The 20,844-nt window shown below is 35.8% G+C and overlaps 3 protein-coding genes across 3 annotated transcripts in view; 1 reads left to right on the top strand and 2 right to left on the bottom strand.

The window, feature by feature from the left end:
• LOC133174849 (tripartite motif-containing protein 2-like) overlaps nucleotides 1-20,844 on the bottom strand; it is a 231,287-nt gene that overhangs the window by 107,186 nt on the left and 103,257 nt on the right. The gene's annotated exons all lie outside the window — the stretch shown is intronic.
• The window catches only part of LOC133175031 (kinetochore-associated protein 1-like), a 57,068-nt gene that overhangs the window by 8,340 nt on the left and 27,884 nt on the right, over nucleotides 1-20,844 (top strand). Inside the window, 23 exon segments of the mRNA XM_061310124.1 lie at nucleotides 104-141; nucleotides 265-327; nucleotides 475-550; nucleotides 661-786; nucleotides 1,229-1,318; nucleotides 1,568-1,636; nucleotides 1,738-1,799; nucleotides 1,901-2,009; nucleotides 6,303-6,446; nucleotides 6,668-6,724; nucleotides 7,849-7,965; nucleotides 8,458-8,577; nucleotides 9,049-9,192; nucleotides 10,907-11,005; nucleotides 11,103-11,206; nucleotides 12,001-12,097; nucleotides 12,207-12,347; nucleotides 15,849-15,968; nucleotides 16,230-16,305; nucleotides 16,408-16,472; nucleotides 16,885-16,980; nucleotides 17,106-17,134; nucleotides 17,290-17,391. Coding sequence (XP_061166108.1) covers nucleotides 104-141; nucleotides 265-327; nucleotides 475-550; nucleotides 661-786; nucleotides 1,229-1,318; nucleotides 1,568-1,636; nucleotides 1,738-1,799; nucleotides 1,901-2,009; nucleotides 6,303-6,446; nucleotides 6,668-6,724; nucleotides 7,849-7,965; nucleotides 8,458-8,577; nucleotides 9,049-9,192; nucleotides 10,907-11,005; nucleotides 11,103-11,206; nucleotides 12,001-12,097; nucleotides 12,207-12,347; nucleotides 15,849-15,968; nucleotides 16,230-16,305; nucleotides 16,408-16,472; nucleotides 16,885-16,980; nucleotides 17,106-17,134; nucleotides 17,290-17,391 — 2,144 coding nt within the window.
• LOC133174895 (pyrin-like) lies at nucleotides 12,970-15,019 on the bottom strand. The gene is made up of 2 exons (XM_061309996.1): nucleotides 14,979-15,019; nucleotides 12,970-14,705 (listed from the first exon to the last, which is right to left on the bottom strand). The coding sequence occupies exon 2, from the start codon at nucleotides 14,688-14,690 to the stop codon at nucleotides 12,999-13,001; it is 1,692 nt and encodes a 563-aa protein (XP_061165980.1). The 5' UTR covers nucleotides 14,691-14,705; nucleotides 14,979-15,019; the 3' UTR covers nucleotides 12,970-12,998.

Raw genomic sequence — 20,844 nt, 5'->3', positions numbered from 1 at the left:
AACTGCTTGGTAATTAGTCTGTTTGGTAGATTAACTTTTAAATAAATGCTTGGCACATACATGTATGCTTCATAATGAATATTGAATGTATTTTCTCTTTCAGGAATATTTATTTATAGTGGAGTGTTGTCCCGATGCAGAGTAAGTGATAACTCATTAAAAATTATGTATTTCTTCATTTTCATAGATTGATGAAATATGATTCATAGATTGAAATATGGGTTAAAGAATTTTTCATCAATGTTGATTTCAATCTCTGTTTAGATATCCCAGTTTAGTGTCCACAGTGAGATTCCGTTGTCTGACCGAGACCAATCCAGAATCCAGGTATTTACAGAAAGAGTGAAAATTTTCAGAAATATTGCAGAGAATTTCTGTTAAATTCCCATGATGGCAGATTTTTATTGTCTAATTTTGGTAGCACATTAAATTTGCATGTACATTGAAGATGTATCATTGATTATTTCTTTTCAGACTGTATCGTATCCTGTCCAAGAAGAAATTTGAAGAAGCAGTGCTGTTTGCAAAGATGTATCATTTAGAAATTGATGTAAGTGCACACTTGCCTAATAGAAGTATGATCAGACTATTACAAGTTGTAATTCTATGCATCATTATCTCCCTTTCTTATTGTAGCATGTAAACTCTTTGTTATTGTAGCATGTATACAAGGTAAAAGTGAATTATCTGCTAGAGCAGTTGTCTCCCTGGAATATGAAGAAATATACAGAAGACACCACTAATGACCTGATAGAGCAGCTCTGGGAATGTCTACAGTTTGTCAAGGTGGGAATTCTAAGAGACATCTACACTGTTTGTTCATTTCAGGATATACAGTCATGTGCATGTATGTACATGTAGTATGTTGACTGGCGCCTCTCTCTTTTTGCATCACATTTATACTCATCTGTATAAGAAGTAGTAAACTATGTGAAGTACCCAGCTTTTATCTTGTTAATATATGGTGCTAAATTATGTTTCTTTGTATTAATGTGTGAAATACACACAGATGAAGGACTAAAACAGATAACTGGAATTCACATTGTTTTTCTCACATTTTCTTGATCTACATATAAAAGCGTAATGCCAAAAGCAGATACATGTATGTTTATGAAATGCTTATTAATGTATAGAAAAGGAAAAGACAAGTGAGTAGCCTTGACTATGTTTTATTGTTTTTAGTCTTTACAGCTCTTACATTTCATTATAATGTGTTTCAATATTACAGGATGATTTAGAGCTGATAGAGAACTGTATGAACTCTGCCCTCCCTACACTGGGCCTCACACAACAAATGTTGGAGCATTGCAGAAAAATGGTGATTTTCTTGAATACAAGCAAACAAACAAATGCATGTTTAACACCCCCCCCCCCCCAAAAAAAAAAAAAGCATTATGAAAAGATGCTCAATAACTTGTATTTATTTAAAAAAACAAACAAACAAACTTCCAACAACAGTTTTACAGTTGTAGAAGTTATCCCTTACAAATTAAGAAAAAAAAAAATAAGTGAAATTGTGTTTAAAGATGTTTGAATGGTTGTTCAGATTTTTCTTTTATTTCAAAAGTTGATGGAATTTCCTGAGCAAAAATTAGATACCAAAGGGAAGAAAAAACAGCACAGTTTAACCACCAAGGTAATTATGAAGAGCTGTTTCAAAAATAAGATATATACATGCTGAAAAGCACCATTAACAAAGACACAATTTTGAAATTTATGACATTTTTTCTGCTTCAGTTGAATGAAATCTCTCGAAGATTGAACACGTATCGTATGGCATACAGCTCCAATCAGTACAGGTACTAAATGAAAATAAAATGAACCTTATGTTCAATAATTAACTGTACACTGTACACTGTACTTAAAAAAACATAACATGGAGTGTTTATTTCTTTTTTAGTGCTGACAACTGGGACCATTTCAGGAAGGCTGATCTACTAGAGGAGGCTCAACACAACATGAGGATGGGGAATCTTAGTGTGGGACTCACCATCTGGGTCCAACATCAGGTGAATTAGGGGAATCTTAGTGTGGGACTCACCATCTGGGTCCAACATCAGGTGAATTAGGGGAATCTTAGTGTGGGGCTCACCATCTGGGTCCAACATCAGGTGAATTAGGGGAATCTTAGTGTGGGGCTCACCATCTGGGTCCAACATCAGGTGAATTAGGGGAATCTTAGTGTGGGGCTCACCATCTGGGTCCAACATCAGGTGAATTAGGGGAATCTTAGTGTGGGGCTCACCATCTGGGTCCAACCTCAGGTGAATTAGGGGAATCTTAGTGTGGGGCTCACCATCTGGGTCCAACCTCAGGTGAATTAGGGGAATCTTAGTTTTGGACTCACCATCTGGGTCCACCATCAGGTGAATTAGGGGAATCTTAGTGTAGGACTCACCATCTGGGTCCAACATCAGGTGAATTAGGGGAATCTTAGTTTGGGGCTCACCATCTGGGTACAACCTCAGGTGAATTAGGGGAATCTTAGTTTTGGACTCACCATCTGGGTCCACCATCAGGTGAATTAGGGGAATCTTAGTGTAGGACTCACCATCTGGGTCCAACATCAGGTGAATTAGGGGAATCTTAGTGTGGGACTCACCATTTGGGTCCAACGTCAGGTGAATTATAATTGTATATTTATCAGCCTATGCTATGGGGAATATTGAATCCAACAATAGGAGAAATGTAAATATAGCAAGCAATTTTGAATTCTCCATTCTACATCTGCAGATGCCAAAAACTGTATTAAGAAGAAAAGATTCACTGTCTTTTGCTCCTGACAATGCATGAACACAATGTTCAGTGGAGTTTGTTCTCAAGTATGACTTGTAGAATTGTACTGCTGAGTAAGAAAGGTTTATGAACTTATGTTTCTCTGGGTTGATTGGGAGAGAATGCTCAAGTTTTAGCTCTACTGCTCAGAAACCGAAAGAGGTGTGATAGTAAGGTGTCAGTTGACTCTTCATGTCTGTAGCCGTCTATAAACTTTTTTTTTTCCAAAATGCTATTTCTACATTTTTGATCCAATTTCAATAAAACTTGATAGACTAGTAGACTACACTAAGATACATAATTCTCTTTCTTGTTTTTTAGCTCATCTGAGCTGAAGACTCAAGTGAGCTTTACTGATCACATTTAATTTGGCGTCCGTCTATCTGTAAACTTTTACATTTTCGACTTTTTTAGCTCACCTGAGCTGAAAGCTCAAGTGAGCTTTTCTGATCACCTGTTGTCGTCGTCCGTCCGTCCGTCTGTCCATCCGCCCGTCCGTCTGTAAACTTTTCACATTTTCAACTTCTTCTCAAGAACCTCTGGACCAATTTTTACCAAACTTGGTACAAAGCATCTTTGGGTGAAGGGAAGTTTAAATTGTTAAAATGAAGGGCCAAGCCTCCTTCAAAGGGGAGATAATCAAGAAAAGACACAAACTGGGTGGGGTCATTCAAAAATCTTCTTCTCAAGAACCACTGGGCAAGAAAGGCTGAAACTTAAGTGGAAGCATTCTTGGGTAGTGTAGATTTTAAATTGTTCAAATAATGACCCCTGGGGTTAGGTCGGGGCCACAAAAGGGAATCCAATTTTCTCATTGAAATATGTAGGAAAATTTTTAAATATCTTTTCAAGAACCACTGGGCTAGAAAAGCTGAAACTTAAATGGAAGCTTTCTGGAATAGTGTAGATTCTAATTGTTCAAATCATGACCCTTGGGGATAGGGTGAGGCCACAATAAGTACTACAAGGGGGGGAATCAGGTGAAAAACAGCAAGGCTAAAGTTACTCAGGTGAGTGTTGTGGCCCATGGGCCTCTTGTTTCTCAAGAACCCCTGGGCCAGTATCAACCAAACTTGCAACAAAGCATCCTTGGTTGAAGGGAATTCAAGTTTTTTCAAATGAAGGTCCACACCCTCATTCAAGGGAAGATACATGAAATTAAGAAGTTGCATTTTTTAAAAATCTTCTCAAGACCACGGGCCAAAAAACTCTTTCAAGGGGAGTTACATGTAATTACGCATGAGTGAAAAATTAATGGCATCTTTTTAAAAAATCTTCTCAATAACCACTTGGCTAGGAAAGTAGAAACTTATGTGGAAGTATCATTGATTGGGAAGGGCTTGCACCACGGGCCATAGTCACATTGAAGTGAAAATTGGCACATGAAATCAACCATTTGCCGGGCCAAGGTGCGCATTCAATTTTTAGCGATGTTAGTTGGAAATATTTTGCTTACGACTTTCTTACTTGTTTTACTTTCATTTTAAATGCAGTCATTTTAACACAACAGATCTCATTGGTTAAAATCTATCAAAAACTGCTTCCTGTTATATGAAGCCTCACAGTTCAATCCAAATTTTGACATTATTGATCCAAAAATATGGGTAAATCATATTGTGTGGGGGTTTCTTTAAATGTGCTGCACTGCAAAGGTGAAAAATAAGATCTGGTTAATAAAAAACATGTTTTCTTCTATACTTCATATTTGTTTGTCATTTTATTATTTCTTAAAATGGCCCTTCAGAATATATAGAAGACCCATTCATTTTCAAAATGGCCCATTAAAAATTTTGATGGTTGCACCATAGTCCCCTTGACCTTCATGGCCTTCCCAATCACTGAAGCATCCTCAGGTAGTGTAGATTCAAATTTGTTCATATCATGACCCCTGGGGTAGGGTGGGGCCACAATGGGTGATCAAAGTTTTACATAGAAATATATAGGGAAAAATCTTTAAAAATCTTCTTCTTCAGGGCTAGACAAATAGCATTGCCTGACGCCCGGGACAACCAATTTTGTTTGGCGGGCAAGTTATTTGATAAGTGGTACCTGCCCGCGGACAAGTGCTTCTCCAGTTAACAAAAAATCAAATGTTGTTTGTTTTATCGCTGTTGAAATGTAATGAATCACGGTAGAGCACCTGTTTTTCGCTGCTGTTCATTACTACATCGTATACTCGGTCAGAACTCCTCTAGAATTTACTCATTTATGTGTAGTTAAAATACACACAGGATGTAAAACATAGCAGCTATCGATTCCATGTCAAAAAAGTTGAAGAGGATTTTCGACCTTTTTAGGTATTGTAAAAAATAATGTAAAAATTCATGCCGTGAGTACAAACGTGTTATACTGATATTAAAATTGGAGCTGTTGACTGGCGATCACTGAAAGTCACAATCGACATGCAGTGGTGGTTTTCATAATCAAATACTTTATAATATTCAAAAAAAAAAAATTCTATCTTTCAGTATTTTTGGGATGTTAAAGTAATACAGAGAAAAGTTTAAATTATGCACACTGCACAAGAAATCTCCCTGGAACAAGACATACCACTAAATTTTTCCGTGCAAAAAATTAAGTGATTTTATGTCTAGTTTGGTCCCCATGTAGTGTATCAGTTGAGAAATATTTAATGTTTAACGATAATGCTTTAATTTTATGTTAATTAAGAAAAAGTGGGACAAGCATATTTTTTGGTAGGACAAGTAATTTTACGATGGTAACCTGTCCGAGGGCAAGTACTGAAAAATTCTATTTGTCTACCCCTGTTCTTAAGAACAGCAATGCTATGATTGGTCATATTTATATGGAAGCATCCTTGGGTTGAGTAGATTCAAATTTGTTCAACCCCCCCCCCCCCCCTTCCTGGGGTAGGGTGGGGCCACAATGGGTGATCAAAGTTTTACAGAGGAATACATATGAAAATTTATTTAAAAATCTTCTCAAGAGCAGCAGTGCCATGATTAGTCTTATTGATACAGGAGCATCCTCAGGTAGTGTAGATTTAAATTTGTTAGAATCCTGACAGTAGACTACAGTCTTGACAGAGACTTCTGGTTTAAAAATTTTACATGGTTCTAAAGGATAAGGGAAGAGAGTGCTGAATTATGTATGATTTGAAATATTTTAAAAGGATGAAAAGAAGAGAATGCAACATTATTATTTTGATGATTTATTATAGCCTGAATTGGCAAGAGAACCACATTAATTGTGATGTTGATGTAATTTCCTAGGCTGGAAGAGAGTATTGATGTTGTTTTGTAGTTGGAGAAATTTTATTATTTTGATGTTTTGTAGTCTGAGTGAGAGAGAATCCAGAACTCTGGTATTGTGGAGGCCTTGTGTTATATACCAGAGAAAGAGTTGGCTGTAGAAATACTGGACATTATAATTTAGATGTTGTTTTTGTAGTCTGAGTGGGAGAGAATACTGAAGCCTGGTGTTGTGGATGCCTTCCTGTCTTATATACCAGAGAAAGTGAGAGCTGTAGAAATACTGGACATTATTATTTAGATGTTGTTTTGTAGTCTGAGTGGGAGAGAATCTTGAAGCCTGGTGTGGTAGATGCCTTCCTGTCCTATATACCAGAGAAAGTGAAAGCTGTAGAAATACTTGGTATTCTGAGGGACAGCATCATCCCTTATGTCATCAGACTCATTCCAGATAAACTGGTCAGAGGCCTATTTTAAATATTTTATTTTTAGTATAACAAATATAAAGTTATATTGATGTTTTGTTTTGAAAGTTTTCATTATGCAATAGGATAGTATACATAGAGAATAACTATTAAACATAGGAAAGAATTAAACTGTCAAGTTTCTTGCATAACCTATAGGTCTGGAATTTCTTGTTATTATTGTTGTTAAACTTATTTTATGATGTTATTTTTCAGGAAAGCCTAGTCTCTTGGGTCATCAGAAAAGCCACAAATCTTGAACTGATGGTAAAAGTAACATTTATTATTGATCATAAAGTGAATTACAATGCTTTTTTTCCCAAAGATTTAATTCTCAATTTTTATTATGTTTTCACCAGTGTTTTATGTTTACTGTAAACATGTTATTTCCTAGTACACTATACAAAGTAAAGTACAGTAAACATCTTTTATAACGTATCTCAGGGGACTGTGATAAATCCTACGTTATAACCGGTGTACGTTATAAACGGAGACCGGAAGTACTCAATACACCTTTACCGTAAACACATTTCAAACCGCTAGTGTGTTATTCATAAAGTATGTAGAGTATGTAAATAAATGATTTACAGGTTATTTGGTTTCATTTCTTATATTAAGAAAGATTAATATTCAATAACATTTTATTTTCACAAACTATACATTATTTCAGCTGTATAATCTTGATGATCGTTAGATCATTTAAAAGAGTCTGTAATGTTTGTCTGTTTGCCTGACGACATTTATTTACAAAATTTTCCAGAGTTGCCAGAACGGAGAAAACACTATCTACCACACCTTCGAACGAGTTTACAAGTTCTAATTTCGGACATGCCTTTTGATCGTCTGGGTAGATGGTATGCACGTGTCAGGCACGGCCTCGTCGTCCTCACTGTCTACTATAATATTGAATCACTGTATTTTTCTTTCACTTGCTTAATTATATCATTTTCAGTCATATTGCTAATTTTAATTAATTTTACTGACTCAAAGTTGAACTTTATTCAAACAATTTATTATAAATACATCTACCTAAAACAACAAAGAAACCTCGTTAGAAAAATACCCATTACGGAGAAGCTATGAAGTCAACAAACCGTGACTAATTCGCCGTCACTGATAGAAAAGGTGTGAAACCAGGTGTCAGAATACGTTATAAGAGGTGTAATTATGTAACGGGACCAAATTTCTAATACTTTATAAGCGATATTACGTTATATACAAATACGTTGTAAGCGGTGTTTTTTCCAATGAAATATATAGACACTTTGTCGGGACTACGGAATGGCTACTTTACATCCGGAGATACTTTATAACCGAGTACGTTATAAAAGAAGTTTACTGTACATGTATAGTAACATAATAAGTACACTGATTATAAATTGTATGTTGTCTGTCAGAGTGCTTGGCCTCTGAATGGTCTGGAGTTTATGCGGTCCATCTATGACTGTCTGTGTCAGGCCCTGGAGATACACTACACTGAGGATACATGTGACCAGTCAGACCTCGTCAATAAGGTCTGTATAAAATTATATCTGAAGAAAGGGACCTCTGTGGTTTTAAATTTACATGTAGTTCTTTTTTATTTATTTTTTTTAAATATTGTTAAATGGAAAACATCAAGTTACCACTTGCAGAAAAAGCATTACTGTAGATTCCTTATTTTTCGCGAGTACTTATTTTCGCGAAATGGCTCTTAAACGTAATATCGCGAGAACAATAATTCGCGAGTGGACGGTTGATCAAGAGATTTTACACTGATTTTAGCACCATAAAAATTAAAGCGAGTAATTTTATTTCGCGAGTGGTGCTTCTCGCGTAATTACGCGATAATTAATTCCTCGCGTATATTTAGGAATCTACAGTACTTAGGCTAAGTTGCTACTTTTTAATCAAGTTTTGAATCTGACAATTTAAATGAAGTTTTCATGTAGTTAAATTTGATTTTAATTTGCTTTATAATTTAATATACAATGTACATGTAGATGTATATCTTATTCTTTACTCAGACCAAGATCAACATAGCAGCTGTGTTGGACCCTGTGAAGAAACTGATCACAAATTTACAACACCTGTATGACCTCTACCACAAGTACAGGTGTTATCTGACCTTTGCTCAGTTCCTAGCTGTAAGTAATCACCTGTATGATTTGTACTACAAGTACAGGTGTTATCTGACCTTTGCTCAGTTCCTAGCTGTAAGTTATCACCTGTATGATTTGTACTACAAGTACAGGTGTTATCTGACCTTTGCTCAGTTCCTAGCTGTAAGTTATCACCTGTATGATTTGTACTACAAGTACAGGTGTTATCTCACCTCTGCTCAGTTCCTAGCTGTAAGTTTAACAACTGATGAGATTATGAAGGCAAATGATTTGCAGTAAAGGACAAGATTAATAAAAGTCTTATTCAAAATTTTTTCCTAAGATGACACAGTTGTCAGAGACTTGATGCTAGTATATTCTCTATCATTATGAAATATTAATACCACCAGCTGAAGGTATTATTAAATGTTAGACTATCTACAGTAATTAAGCTTTATATTAATTTAATCTAAGATTCCAATTAATTTGTGAATAGATTTAAATAATTGGTTCTAGGAGACCACAGAGTCAGTGACCTTTAGGATGTTGGATAATGTGGTTGCCTTGGAGATGATTCAGACTCGCCTGACCCAGCAGATCCGACCTTACATGCAGGAGCATTACCTGAAAGAGGACACAGTCTTCACTAAATATGTCAAGGTCAGATAGAGATAGAGGACACAGTCTTTTCTAAATATGTCAAGTTCAGATACAGAAATATCATTGACAACACTACTGTATTAACTAAATGTGTGTCGACTGTCAATGTCCTAAAAAGAAAGAGGACACTGTCTCTTCTAAATACATGTATGTCAAGTTCAGATACAGAAATACCATTGACAGCACTACTGTATCAACTAAATGTGTGTCAAGGTCAGATACAGTCTTCACTAGTATGTCAAGGTCAGATATAGAAATACCATTGAAAGCAATACTGTCTTTAGTAAATGTGTTTCAAGGTCAGGCTCCGGGGCCATAAAACTGAGACGAGCTAACTTTTGTTCTAAGTCTCACTTTTACAAAAGGAATATATAGTGGAAAAGTGAGACTGAGATCAAAAGTGAGCTCATCTCAGTTTTATGGCCCAGGAACCAGATATAGAAAGAGGACACATGTCAAGGTTAAATTAAGAAATATGATGAATAATAACTACATTGTACTGTTATACTAAATGTGTATCGAGGTGAGGTCTAGAGATAAAAAGTCCTGCAATATTCCTGTCAGTTTAAACATCAAACATATATACAAACAGAAATATTTTTGTCATGAACAAACTACAGAATGCACAAAATAAATGTGGTAAAAAATCATTAAAAAAAAAATAACAGGAATTTTCTTTTGATTTCTTGAGCAAAACATTGAATGGATTTACTTGTACTTAGTTATTCCCCTTTTCTTCAGTAGTTCTGCTTGGTAAATAAATCATGCCAAAATTATGCTTTCCCTTCATTAGATTTTCTTAGATTTTTTACTAGATAAATTCTGTATGTTAGATTTCATTTATCAGAAAAATAATTTCTTTTGAAATTAGTTTGATGTTGGGCCTATATTGACTGGACTACAAATATATATACATAGAGAATTAAGTGCAGCCAGTATTTTTCTCATTTTTATCCGAAGGCTCAAGTGAGCTTTTCTGATCAAAATCGTTCATTGTCTGTTGTTGTTGTCCTTCATGTGGTCGTTGTTGTAAACTGTTTACAATTTCATCTTTTTCTCCAGAACCTCTAGACTAATTTCAACCAAATCTGCCACAGAGTATTTTTGGGTAAAAGGGATTCAAATTTGTTCAAGTGAAAGGGCACACCCTCTTTTGAGGGAAGATAATTATGAATTGGTGTTAAAAATTAAAGGCATCAGTTAAAAATCTTTTGAAGAACTACTGGGCCAGAAAAGATGAAATTAAATGAAAACCTCCTGACGTTTTGAAGATTCAAGTATTTACCAATCATGACCCCTGGGGGTAGTGTGGGACCACTGTAGGTGAACAAAGTTTTGTGTGTATATATAGGAAAAATCTTTAAATCTTCTTCACAAAAACAGCAAAGCCATGTATATATTTGTATGGAAGCATCCTTGGTAGTGTAGATTTGAATTTGTTTAAATCCCCCCCCCTCTACCTTCCACCCCACCCCCAGATTAGGGTGGGGCCACAATGGACAATCAACATTTACATAGGAAACATCTTTAAAAAAATTCATGTTAAGAACAGCAAAGCCATGATTAGTCATATTTATATGGAAGCATCCTCAGGTAATGTAAAATCAAGTTTGTTCAAATCATGATCCTTAGGGGTAGGGTGAGACCACAATGGGCGATCAACATTTTACATAGGAATACATAGCAAATGCTACAATTTTTGTTGCATTTTCAGGATTTGTTAGAGAGAAGCATGGGACTGACCTCATTCTATGGAGAAGCTCCATGGGAAGCCAAAGTGATAGCAGTCATTGGTTGTATCAAAGACCCCAGGGTAGGGACAAAAAAAGGCTCTCCAGAACTCTGGTCCTATATCCAGCCTTATAGTGGGACTCGTACTTCAGTAACTACATTTTACTTCTTTGTTGTAGTCCAAGTGTGAAGCCATTCTGGAGACGATGAAGATGGCACGTATTCCTCTGTCGGCTCAGATTGAGAAACTCATACAGGAGGGCATGGAATTAGAACATCCCAAGTCAGTATATACTGTATATCTTTACCTCACATCCCAAGTCACTATATACTGTATATCAACTTTACCTCACTGCTACACTATTTAACTATTTCTCATTCAAACATGTACAATGTTTTTGACAATTTAAGAAGGGAGATAACTATTACTGGAATAATGGACTGTTAATTCTTTATAAATTGTTAAGTAAAAAACCCATTTCTTTCAAATTGTTTCCCACAATGTACAACTGTATGCTGAAATTGTATGCATTTCAATTGTAAATCTGATTTCTTTTGGAAAATCAGAAGTGTTATAGCAAACTTTCACATAAGTGTACATAAGGAACTAAAGGAAGATAAACCTGTATTATTAGCTCATAACCAAAGGCAGATCCAGCCCCCCCCCCCCCCCCCCCCCCCCCCCCGCCCCCCCAAAATCAAGGGAAAAACATCTCTTATTTGTTAGAATTCGTCAGTTTCAAGGGGCTTTGCCCTCTCAAACTCCCACCAGGGCTTTGTCCTGGACCCGCTAGGGAGCTTCAATGCAGCCCCCGACTCCCCCTGCCTTCTACTTTGCCCCCCCCCCCCCCCCCCCCATTATGAAATTCCTGGATCCACCACTGATAGCAACAAACTTTTTTGATTTTTTTGTCCTTGCAGTATTGAAAAAGTTAGCCTCACAGGAAGCACAATATATTGTCAAGACCTTTCTACATGACACCTAAACTGACTTGTTTTTAGATTTCTGTTATATTGTCAATCCACAAAAAGTGAACTTAAGTAATTTTTCTTTAAACTCAGATAGATATTTTTCAGAGCCACAGAGATACAGGAGCAATACAAGATGGTGACTGTCAGAAAACTGGTTCTAAAGTACGGAGTCAACCGGGTACCAGACAAACAATCCAATGAGGCATGTTTCCTTTATTTATTTACTCCATATACAGTATACAATGTCTTCCTTCAGAACTTATATTTCTAGATAATTAATGGCAGGTTTCTAAATATAAATCTTTTTGTAGGACCTGATTAAGTACATCCTGGTCCAAGACAAACCAGACTGTGTTCAGGACGCCCTGAGTGTGATGGAGGCGTACGGTAACACAGAGTATGAACAGGAAATCTATCTCTTCAAGTGTAGAGATCTCATTCACAAAAACAAGGCAAGAATACAGCTTGTTCTGGTAACTTTTAGTTATACAAGATGATAACAAAAATTCTAACCCGAATCAAAGTTTAAGTCTAACATTTAATGAAATCCCTGTGATAGTCCAGTCAAGGAAGTGAAAAATTGGGCATAAACTAAAACTATATGTAAGTGCAACAGAAATATTTTTGTTTGAAAGTCTTGAGAAAAAAAATATAGTCTTCATAAAACGTTTTCATTTAAAATTGCTGTGGAAATCAAATAGTACATGTATATAGGATAAAATGCAATTATTTGCACAAATATGAACCATAAAATGTCTTTGTTTGTTATTACAGGAATTAACACAGGAATTATTGCAGAAAAAATTAGATGATTTTTAGATAGTGCTTTGTGTAGGGGGAAATATACTAAAACATATTTTTTACACTACAGGACCAACACAAACCATTTTCATAGGAAATACATTATAAAACCTGTATGTATTTGAAGTTTCACTTACATGTATTTTCTATGGACATTCATTATTTTTTTTAATGATTAAAGATGTGCTTTGATAATAAGACTGATATTTGTATATGTATTATTGTAAGATTCCATAGTGAAGCATACATCAGTAATATTACATAGCTCTTTAATTACATAGAATACAACACAGTTAAGCATTTCACAGCAGATATCTGATTTTCTTCACTTGTTTGTTTCTTAATTGAGCAACAAACAGATTGTCATTTGCATCTGTACACAGTCCCAAGGGATAACTCAGTCCACAGTCTATGTAACAGAGGAACTGTCCATCCTGGTCTATGATGTGGACACAGTCATTGTTAGAATCAGCTGTAGGGATGTGACTCTGACTGTCTGTGGTGATTCCTTGTGGACTGAATGATTGGTTCTTTGGAGCAGGAGTATGTCCAGTGTACCTGAATCTCAGTTTCCCGGACTGATTGACCACCACTACTGCATTAGCTACATCATCAGACACACAGATATCCTGGTTCTTGTTCTCAGTAACATATCTAAGACAAAAAGAACTAGGTGAATAGAGAGGTTTACCTTTATCATCAAACTGAATGCTTTTTTTCTCTGTGGAGCCTGAGTAACGGACAACTTTTGATTGTGTGTTATCATCACTGTCCATGATAACCAGGAGGTCACCAGAGGAGGTACTACAGACACCTTTAGGTTCCCAGTTCTGTAGTCTGATCACCTCCTCTATCTTCTCATTCTTCACAATGTTCACAGTTCTACCATTGTAATCAGTATAAACTAGATCTCCACTTTTTGTCACTGCTATGTTAGATGGCATGTTCCCTGACTTGGTTCTGATTGACTTGAGTCGTGATCCCTGATTGATGCTGAAGAGTTTCATGGTGCTGCCAGTTCCACTTGTCCAGATTTCTTCATCACTCAGACAAGCCACATTGTAAAGTTTGAAATACCCAGTGTCTATGTTGGTGACAGTCTCTGGTTCATCAAGCAGCTGTTTGACTGGAGGAGAGGATCCAGCTTCTGGTGATTTCTGTGGTGTCTTCATGCTGTAGCCATGTTTATCTGATGTTAAAGAACTTGATGATAAGGCTCCAAACATTTTACTAAGTTCTTCTCCATGGGTTTTTCCTGGAATGAATTTGGGTAAAGATGGCATTATTTTGTGTGGAAGATTTCTGTATGTGTGTACATTGGATGTGACACTAAATAGTTTTGACAAGTCATTAGTGTCTGTTACAGTTTCCATTGAATTGATTTCATCCTTGATGTCAGACATTTTCTTGCTTATTTCATCCAGATGTTTCTGTAGAGTTTGTAACTGTGTGTTTTTCATCTCATCAACTTCAGCTTTAAGTTTCATGAGAAGTTTGTCAATTTCTCTGTGCCAGTCCTCTCCATGTTTTGTTATGGCTGTAGAGAGATCTCCATATTCCTTTTCTAACTGACTCATTCTGTTTTGTACATCAGAGACAATGTCCTGGTAGGTTGGATAAATCGTCTCATTTAATTCATTTTTTTCTTTTATAATGATGTCCTTCTTTTCACCCACAACTTGCAAGATTTTAGATAATTCATGACCTAAATGTTGTTTTGATGCAAGACAGGTAAGACAGACAGGAATGTCACACTGATTACAGTACATTTCACATCGATCTTTGTTATGAGATTTACATTCAGGGTAGAGGGGAGTGGATTTCCTGGCCTGAAATTTCACAACTTTGTGATCCTTGGATTCATCAGATATCATGTGTTTTCCTACACAAGCTGTACACAGGTTGACAAGACATGTATCACAGTGCATCTGTACCACAGCAGTCTCACATAGGTCACATCGCATCACGTCTTGGGCACTGGTACGGGGGTCCATTGTTAGATGTTTTGACTGAAGAATAAAAATTCAACATAAATGATTTTGCATTTATTGACTGGTTTTGAGGGCTACATGATTTTTTTGGACTCCAGAACAAAAGATTGCTTGAAGCCATTAGACAGATAAACATGTTGATAGACATATTATCGTATTACATATACAAGGTATATTGGAACTTTATGGGAAGGAAATTTTGTTCACCATAGTTAAAGCCCACAGTACTGAATTTTCAATGACTTTCAGAATTGTTTTCATATGCACAGAAAAACTTGGAACATTTTTTACCTGATTTCAATAATGGTGGCTGTCCTTGATCGATCTCCAAGTGCAGTCTCTATGTACTCTGATCACATGACACACTTGTGTTATCTACCTGTCAGGTGTTTATACTTCCTGGTCTAGAAGGGGATTTAAATACCCCAAACAACTGCTCTTTTAAATGCAGGATTTATTTTTTATAGATCGTGAATTTTTTCATTTAATTTATTTTGAAAGAGGTTAGAAAATTCCAATGTGCATACATATAAATATGTATAAAAAGAAAATTAATTTCATACTTTATACATGTATGTAGAAATGAACTTAGATTGGAACTTTAAAAGGATCTTTTATACAAGTTTTGGGCTCCATCCTCTATTATAGATTCACATTGGCCACTAGTTAGTCTGTGGCAGAGAAAAGGCTTGTGAGGAATTTTTAATTGTGTTTTATTTCATATATTACCCCAAAGATTAGGGCCACAACAGCTAGTCAAAATTTTAAGAAGAAAATTATAAGAAAGATGGTAAAAATGTTCTCCTCTGAGACAGCTGGACCAAAGTTAATTATTTAAATTTACAGCATCTTCATGGACCCTCGAAAGGAATGATGCCACAAGAGGAATTGATTCATAACTCTAAATGAAAATGTGAAAAAAGGGGGGAGTGTCTATAATGAATAAGGGGTCAAAGTTTAAGAAAACAAAGTCACAATAAGTCTGTCTTGTTATCCAAATGTGATAAAGTTTCAATTGTTAAAACTGGTTTTCACAGTAAAGGATTATATTGATCATTCAGGAGGAGAATGGTGACTCAAGTAAACATGGGGCTCTTCAGTTTTTTATTTTTTAAACATTTCATTAGAGATCTGTGTGATATGTTTGTTTTCTGTTGACAGTTATATGAGTGTATGGAGCTGCTGAGACAGTGCCCCACCCACTTGACCTTGACCTGCTGTCGTCACCTGATAGGATTCGTCATTGTTCACCTTAAAGACCCAGTCATCTTTGATAAAAATGTAAGCTCTAGCTGTGGGAAAAACATTTGTGGTGAAATTTTAGCAGATTTTTAATTTAAATCAAAGAAGATGAAGGGAATTCAAATATACATGTAGAATTCTGATTAGGCTAACTAATATTACACTACCAACTTTAAATTTCATTGAAAATACTCTAAAAACTGTAATGAAAATACCTCAAAACACAGATGTGTGTAGGCCTTAGAACTGTAATTTCAATTTTATGTAGTCTTATATAAATCTTTATTTTACATGTTTTAGGTGTGCTTAATCAGACAACAGCTGTTGTGTGAGGCTGGGATTTACCTGATCAAATTCATTATCAGCAGAATTCCAGGTTTATATCATAATCATGATAATGTCCACTTTTTTTTTTACACAAAATGATTTTTAAAAAATCGTTATGATACACATTTATTTTTGTTCTTTTTTTTTCCAGATCAATTTGAAGTTGATGATTTGGAGTTCTTACTGTTTAATGTAAAAAATGTCCATGCATTGCTGGTATGTTTTCTTCTATACATTCAATGTCTAGTAGGCTGTTTATACTGGTATCTATTCTATAAATTTGACTGACAATTTGTCAAGATAACTTTATACAACTTGAAATGGCATTTTTGTTAGCATATATGGTATATGTAGTTCTGTCTTTCTGTTATAATTGAAGGTATTTCTTAATAAATATTATACAGTTACATGTATACATGTAACTGTATACATGTAACTGTATAATATTTATTAAGAAATACCTTCAATTATGTGTTGGTTTCCTTTTGTCTATAGTATTGTATGATACTGAGGATTTTAGAGAAATGTGTATTTAGGAACTACTGTAGGTGAAATTAATAGCATACAGAATTGTAATTTAACGTGGCAATGCTAGTATGTCAATTTCCAGTCTGTATTTTTATTTCAGAAAGAATTCTCCATTTATCTAACACTGGATCAGTATGTTAAACCAGACTTCAGAAGGAAAACCCTGCATACCTACATGGTGGACTTTTTCAAAAAGGTCATTTAATAAGGCTCAAAATCATTTCCTGGCATTCTTGAATTTCATATACATGTATATGTATTTTGTTTTTTTTTTCTGCATTTATAAAATTCTGGGAAAAAATACAACTTCTAATCTTTCAGGAGAGCAGACATTGGACTGAAGCTTACAGGTGTGTATTGTGCTGGCAGAAACAAAAGTTAGGAAAGCTATCCTGATAGACCCAGTGGCATTCAGGACAAAAGGCACTAGGTTGAAGTTTCTGACTTACAATGCAATAAATTGAAATCATAGAGTTGTGTAATACTGTGTATTTTTATGTTTCAGACTGGCAGAGATTTTACAGGTGTCTAACATTGAGATGGAAGGGGAGATGATCATGCAAGCTGCTAAAAAAGGAGAAATCAAAGATGTTCTCAGAATCTGCAAGTATGTACTAATAATAGTACTCTGTAATACATGTATATGTATTAGTGTTAACACTTTGGTAAGATACATGTATTTGCTAAATCTTATTAGGTCACCTGAGTTTACTCAGGTGACCTATTGCTATCCGGGGAACAAAATTTGTGAATTTCAGGGTCCCTGTCCCCCTGGGGCCTGAAGGGTGAGGCAAAAACCACTAAAATTAATGCAATCTTTAAAAATCTTCTTCTTTACTCCTGGACATCATGCAGTCAAACTGTTGGCATGATTGTAATAAGCATTGAGCCCTCTACCAAAATTGTGAAATTCATGGCCCCAGGGTTAGGGGTTCTGGGGCTAGGGTGGGGCTATATGGGTGTTGCTAAAATGCGGAACGGAAAGCGGAACGGAACGGAAAACGGAAAATCTTATATCAAATTATTTACTTCAAGCATATATAAATCAGACAGGAACCAGTATTCTTTATCATATAATTTATGTCTCATTAAAAAAAAATAACATAACAATGTAATTTATTCATGACCCCCCCCCCCCCCCCCCCAAGAACTTCATGCGGTGGTCAATGAAATACATACTAATTAGACAAACAGCCCAAGTATCTATCTGATACTCATTCATCACTTGTCCAAATCTAATTTTTAAAGCTTATTCACCAAAGACAAAACTCTCGTTTTTATCATTTATTATGAAACAGGCAATGGTGTTTTAAAACAGGGGCGGGGTGGGGTGGGTTGGCAGGAAAGAGAATAATTATGTACACATTTGTATTCCAGACAACGATCACTGACATTAAGGAAAGAATAGAGGACATGCTTATTAAACTATAGGCATGTGCGGATCTAGAGTGGGTTCGGGATGGGGTTCGGACCCACCGAAATTTGCAGAGTTATTACGTGTACATTGTAAAGTAAATATTTATTAAGAAAAATGACCTCCCTCCCCCCCCCCCCCCCCCAAAAAAAATCACGGACCCCTGTGAAGTTGATGGGAAAAGTACACATTAACCCACCCACCCCTAAAAATATCCTGAATCTGCTCTATCCACCGTCAGGCACTTGAAGCGAGGACAACGTAGGCTACATCTATGCATCATCCCCCCTCCCTACCAAATAATATATAAATTACGAGAGTTCATTTTCTGGAAAATGTGTGATTTCTCCATCATAGCAATTTTAATGTTATTCTGTGCAATCGGTCAGTGTTGTTTTCCAGTTTTACAATTTGGCCAAATACGGGGGATGGGTTGGGGATGCAGAGTTGTACGATATCTTGGTTATTCGTGCTTTAGGTACCTGTGCATCGAAAATTATGTTGTGTTCGCACATATAAATATCGAATACTGGCTATTCATTTTGATCAGAGTGGTCCATTATAAAGTTAATTCACTCATATCTCACCACAAGGTTTTATATATACCACGTGTATATATTTTATGTTTTCCGTACCATATGCTTTGCTTTTGTACTGGAAACTTCATATGAGAATACCGGTATACATGAAGAGATCAACTCATTCTTGATATCAAGGTTAAATATGAACAACACATATAATTTATATCGTTCTTGGTATAATTTGTATTTTTCAAGGGCTGTAAACTGGTATCATATTTTCCGTTTTCCGTTCCGCGTTTTAGCAACACCCGGGCTATATAGATCATATAGTAAAAGTGCATTATTTCTTTGAAAATCTTCTTCTCTGCTCCTGGGTATAAAATAAACTAACTAAGTACAAGTAGTTATGATAAGCAAGAATGCCTCTTCCAAAATTGCCCCTGGGTCGGGGTTCTGGTAAAGGGGGGGGGGGGGGCTCTATTGATTATATAGTGAAAATGCATTATTTCTTTGAAAATCTTCTTCTCTGCTCATCGGTATGAAATAAACTAACTAAGTACATAGTTATGATAAGCAAGAGTGCTTCTTCCAAAATTATGAATTTCATGGCCCCTGGGTCAGGGGTTCTGGTGAAAGGGGGAGGGGGCTCTATTGATTATATAGTGAAAATGCATTATTTCTTTGAAAATCTTCTCTATTGATTATATAGTGAAAATGCATTATTTCTTTGAAAATCTTCTTCTCTGCTCCTGGGTATTAAATAAACTAACTAAGTACATAGTTATGATGAGCAAGAGTGCCTCTTCCAAAATTTTGAATTTCATAGCCCCTGGGTCAGGGGTTCTGGTGAAAGGGGGAGGGGGCTCTATTGATTATATAGTGAAAATGCATTATTTCTTTGAAAATGTTCTTCTCTGCTCCTGGGTATTAAAGAAACTAACTAAGAACATGGTTATGATGAGCAAGAGTGCCTCTTCAGAAATTATGAATTTCATGGCCCCTGGGTCAGAGTATCTGGTGAAGGGGGGGGGGCTCTATTGATTATATAGTGAAAATGCATTATTTCTTTGAAAATCTTCTTCTCTGCTCATGGGTATTAAAGAAACTAACTAAGAACATGGTTATGATGAGCAAGAGTGCCTCTTCAGAAATTTTGAATTTCATGGCCCCTGGATCAGAGGTTCTGCTGTTAGGGTGGGGCTCTATTGATTATATAGTGAAAATGCATCAATTCTTTGAAAATCTTCTCTGCTCCTGGGTATTATTTAAACAAAGGAAGTGCATGGTTATGATAAGCAAGAATGCCTCTTCCAAAATTGTGAAATTCATGGCCCCAGGGTTATGTGATGTCATGTGGGATTCTTGTGAAAGGGGAGGGGGCTCTACTGATTATATAGTGAAAATTCATAATTTCTTTCAAAATATTTTTTTCTACTCCTGGTTATAAAGCAAAGAAACAAGTGTATAGTTATGATGAGCAAGGATGCTTTTACAAAATTTTTAAAACTTGTGGTCCCAGGGGTTCTGTTTTTTTTCTGGGGGGGGGGGGGGGGGGGGGGGCTCTATTGATAATATAGTGAAAATGTGTGAATTCTGTGAAAATCTTCAACTAATTGCATAGTTATGATGATGAGGGTACCTCTTCCAAATTTGTAAATTTCATGACCCTGGGTCATGGGTTCTGGTGTTAGGGTAGGGCTGTGTTAAATAGTAAAAATGCATTATTTCTTTGAAAATCTTCTCTGCTCCTCGGCATATTGGAGGCAAACAGAGTAAAAGTTTTAATAAGCAATGGTATTTTTACCAGAATTTTAAACATCTGGACCATTTGGTCAAGTGTTCTGGTCCTGGCCAGGGCTCTATTAATTTGTATTCTACTGAGTGAAGTTATTCCTCTTTGCCATTCCCCTTTGATAATTAATCACTGTAGATAATGTATTTGAAAGGTTAATAGAATAAGAGAATTATGCAAGAACATTGATTGTTTAATACAAAAAGTACTTTCCTAGTTTTAATGATCAGGTAGACTTGGAAATAATAGATGAATAAAAATGAAACAAAAATAACTTATCTTTTTAAATGTTCTTCAAAGGCCAAGTGAGGCCAATGTGAGAGGTAATAATAT

The sequence above is a fragment of the Saccostrea echinata genome, unplaced genomic scaffold, assembly GCF_033153115.1.
Source record: "Saccostrea echinata isolate AGI-Se365-2 ecotype Australia unplaced genomic scaffold, CSIRO_AGI_Sech_v1 ptg000002l, whole genome shotgun sequence".
Taxonomy (NCBI): domain Eukaryota; kingdom Metazoa; phylum Mollusca; class Bivalvia; order Ostreida; family Ostreidae; genus Saccostrea; species Saccostrea echinata.
Note: the sequence above shows the minus strand (reverse complement) of the source record. Positions and strands in the feature narration are given on the sequence as shown.

Excerpts from the sequence above, each read along its gene's own strand:
- LOC133174895 (XM_061309996.1), bottom strand. The coding sequence starts at position 14,690 with ATGGACCCCCGTACCAGTGCCCAAGACGTGATGCGATGTGACCTATGT.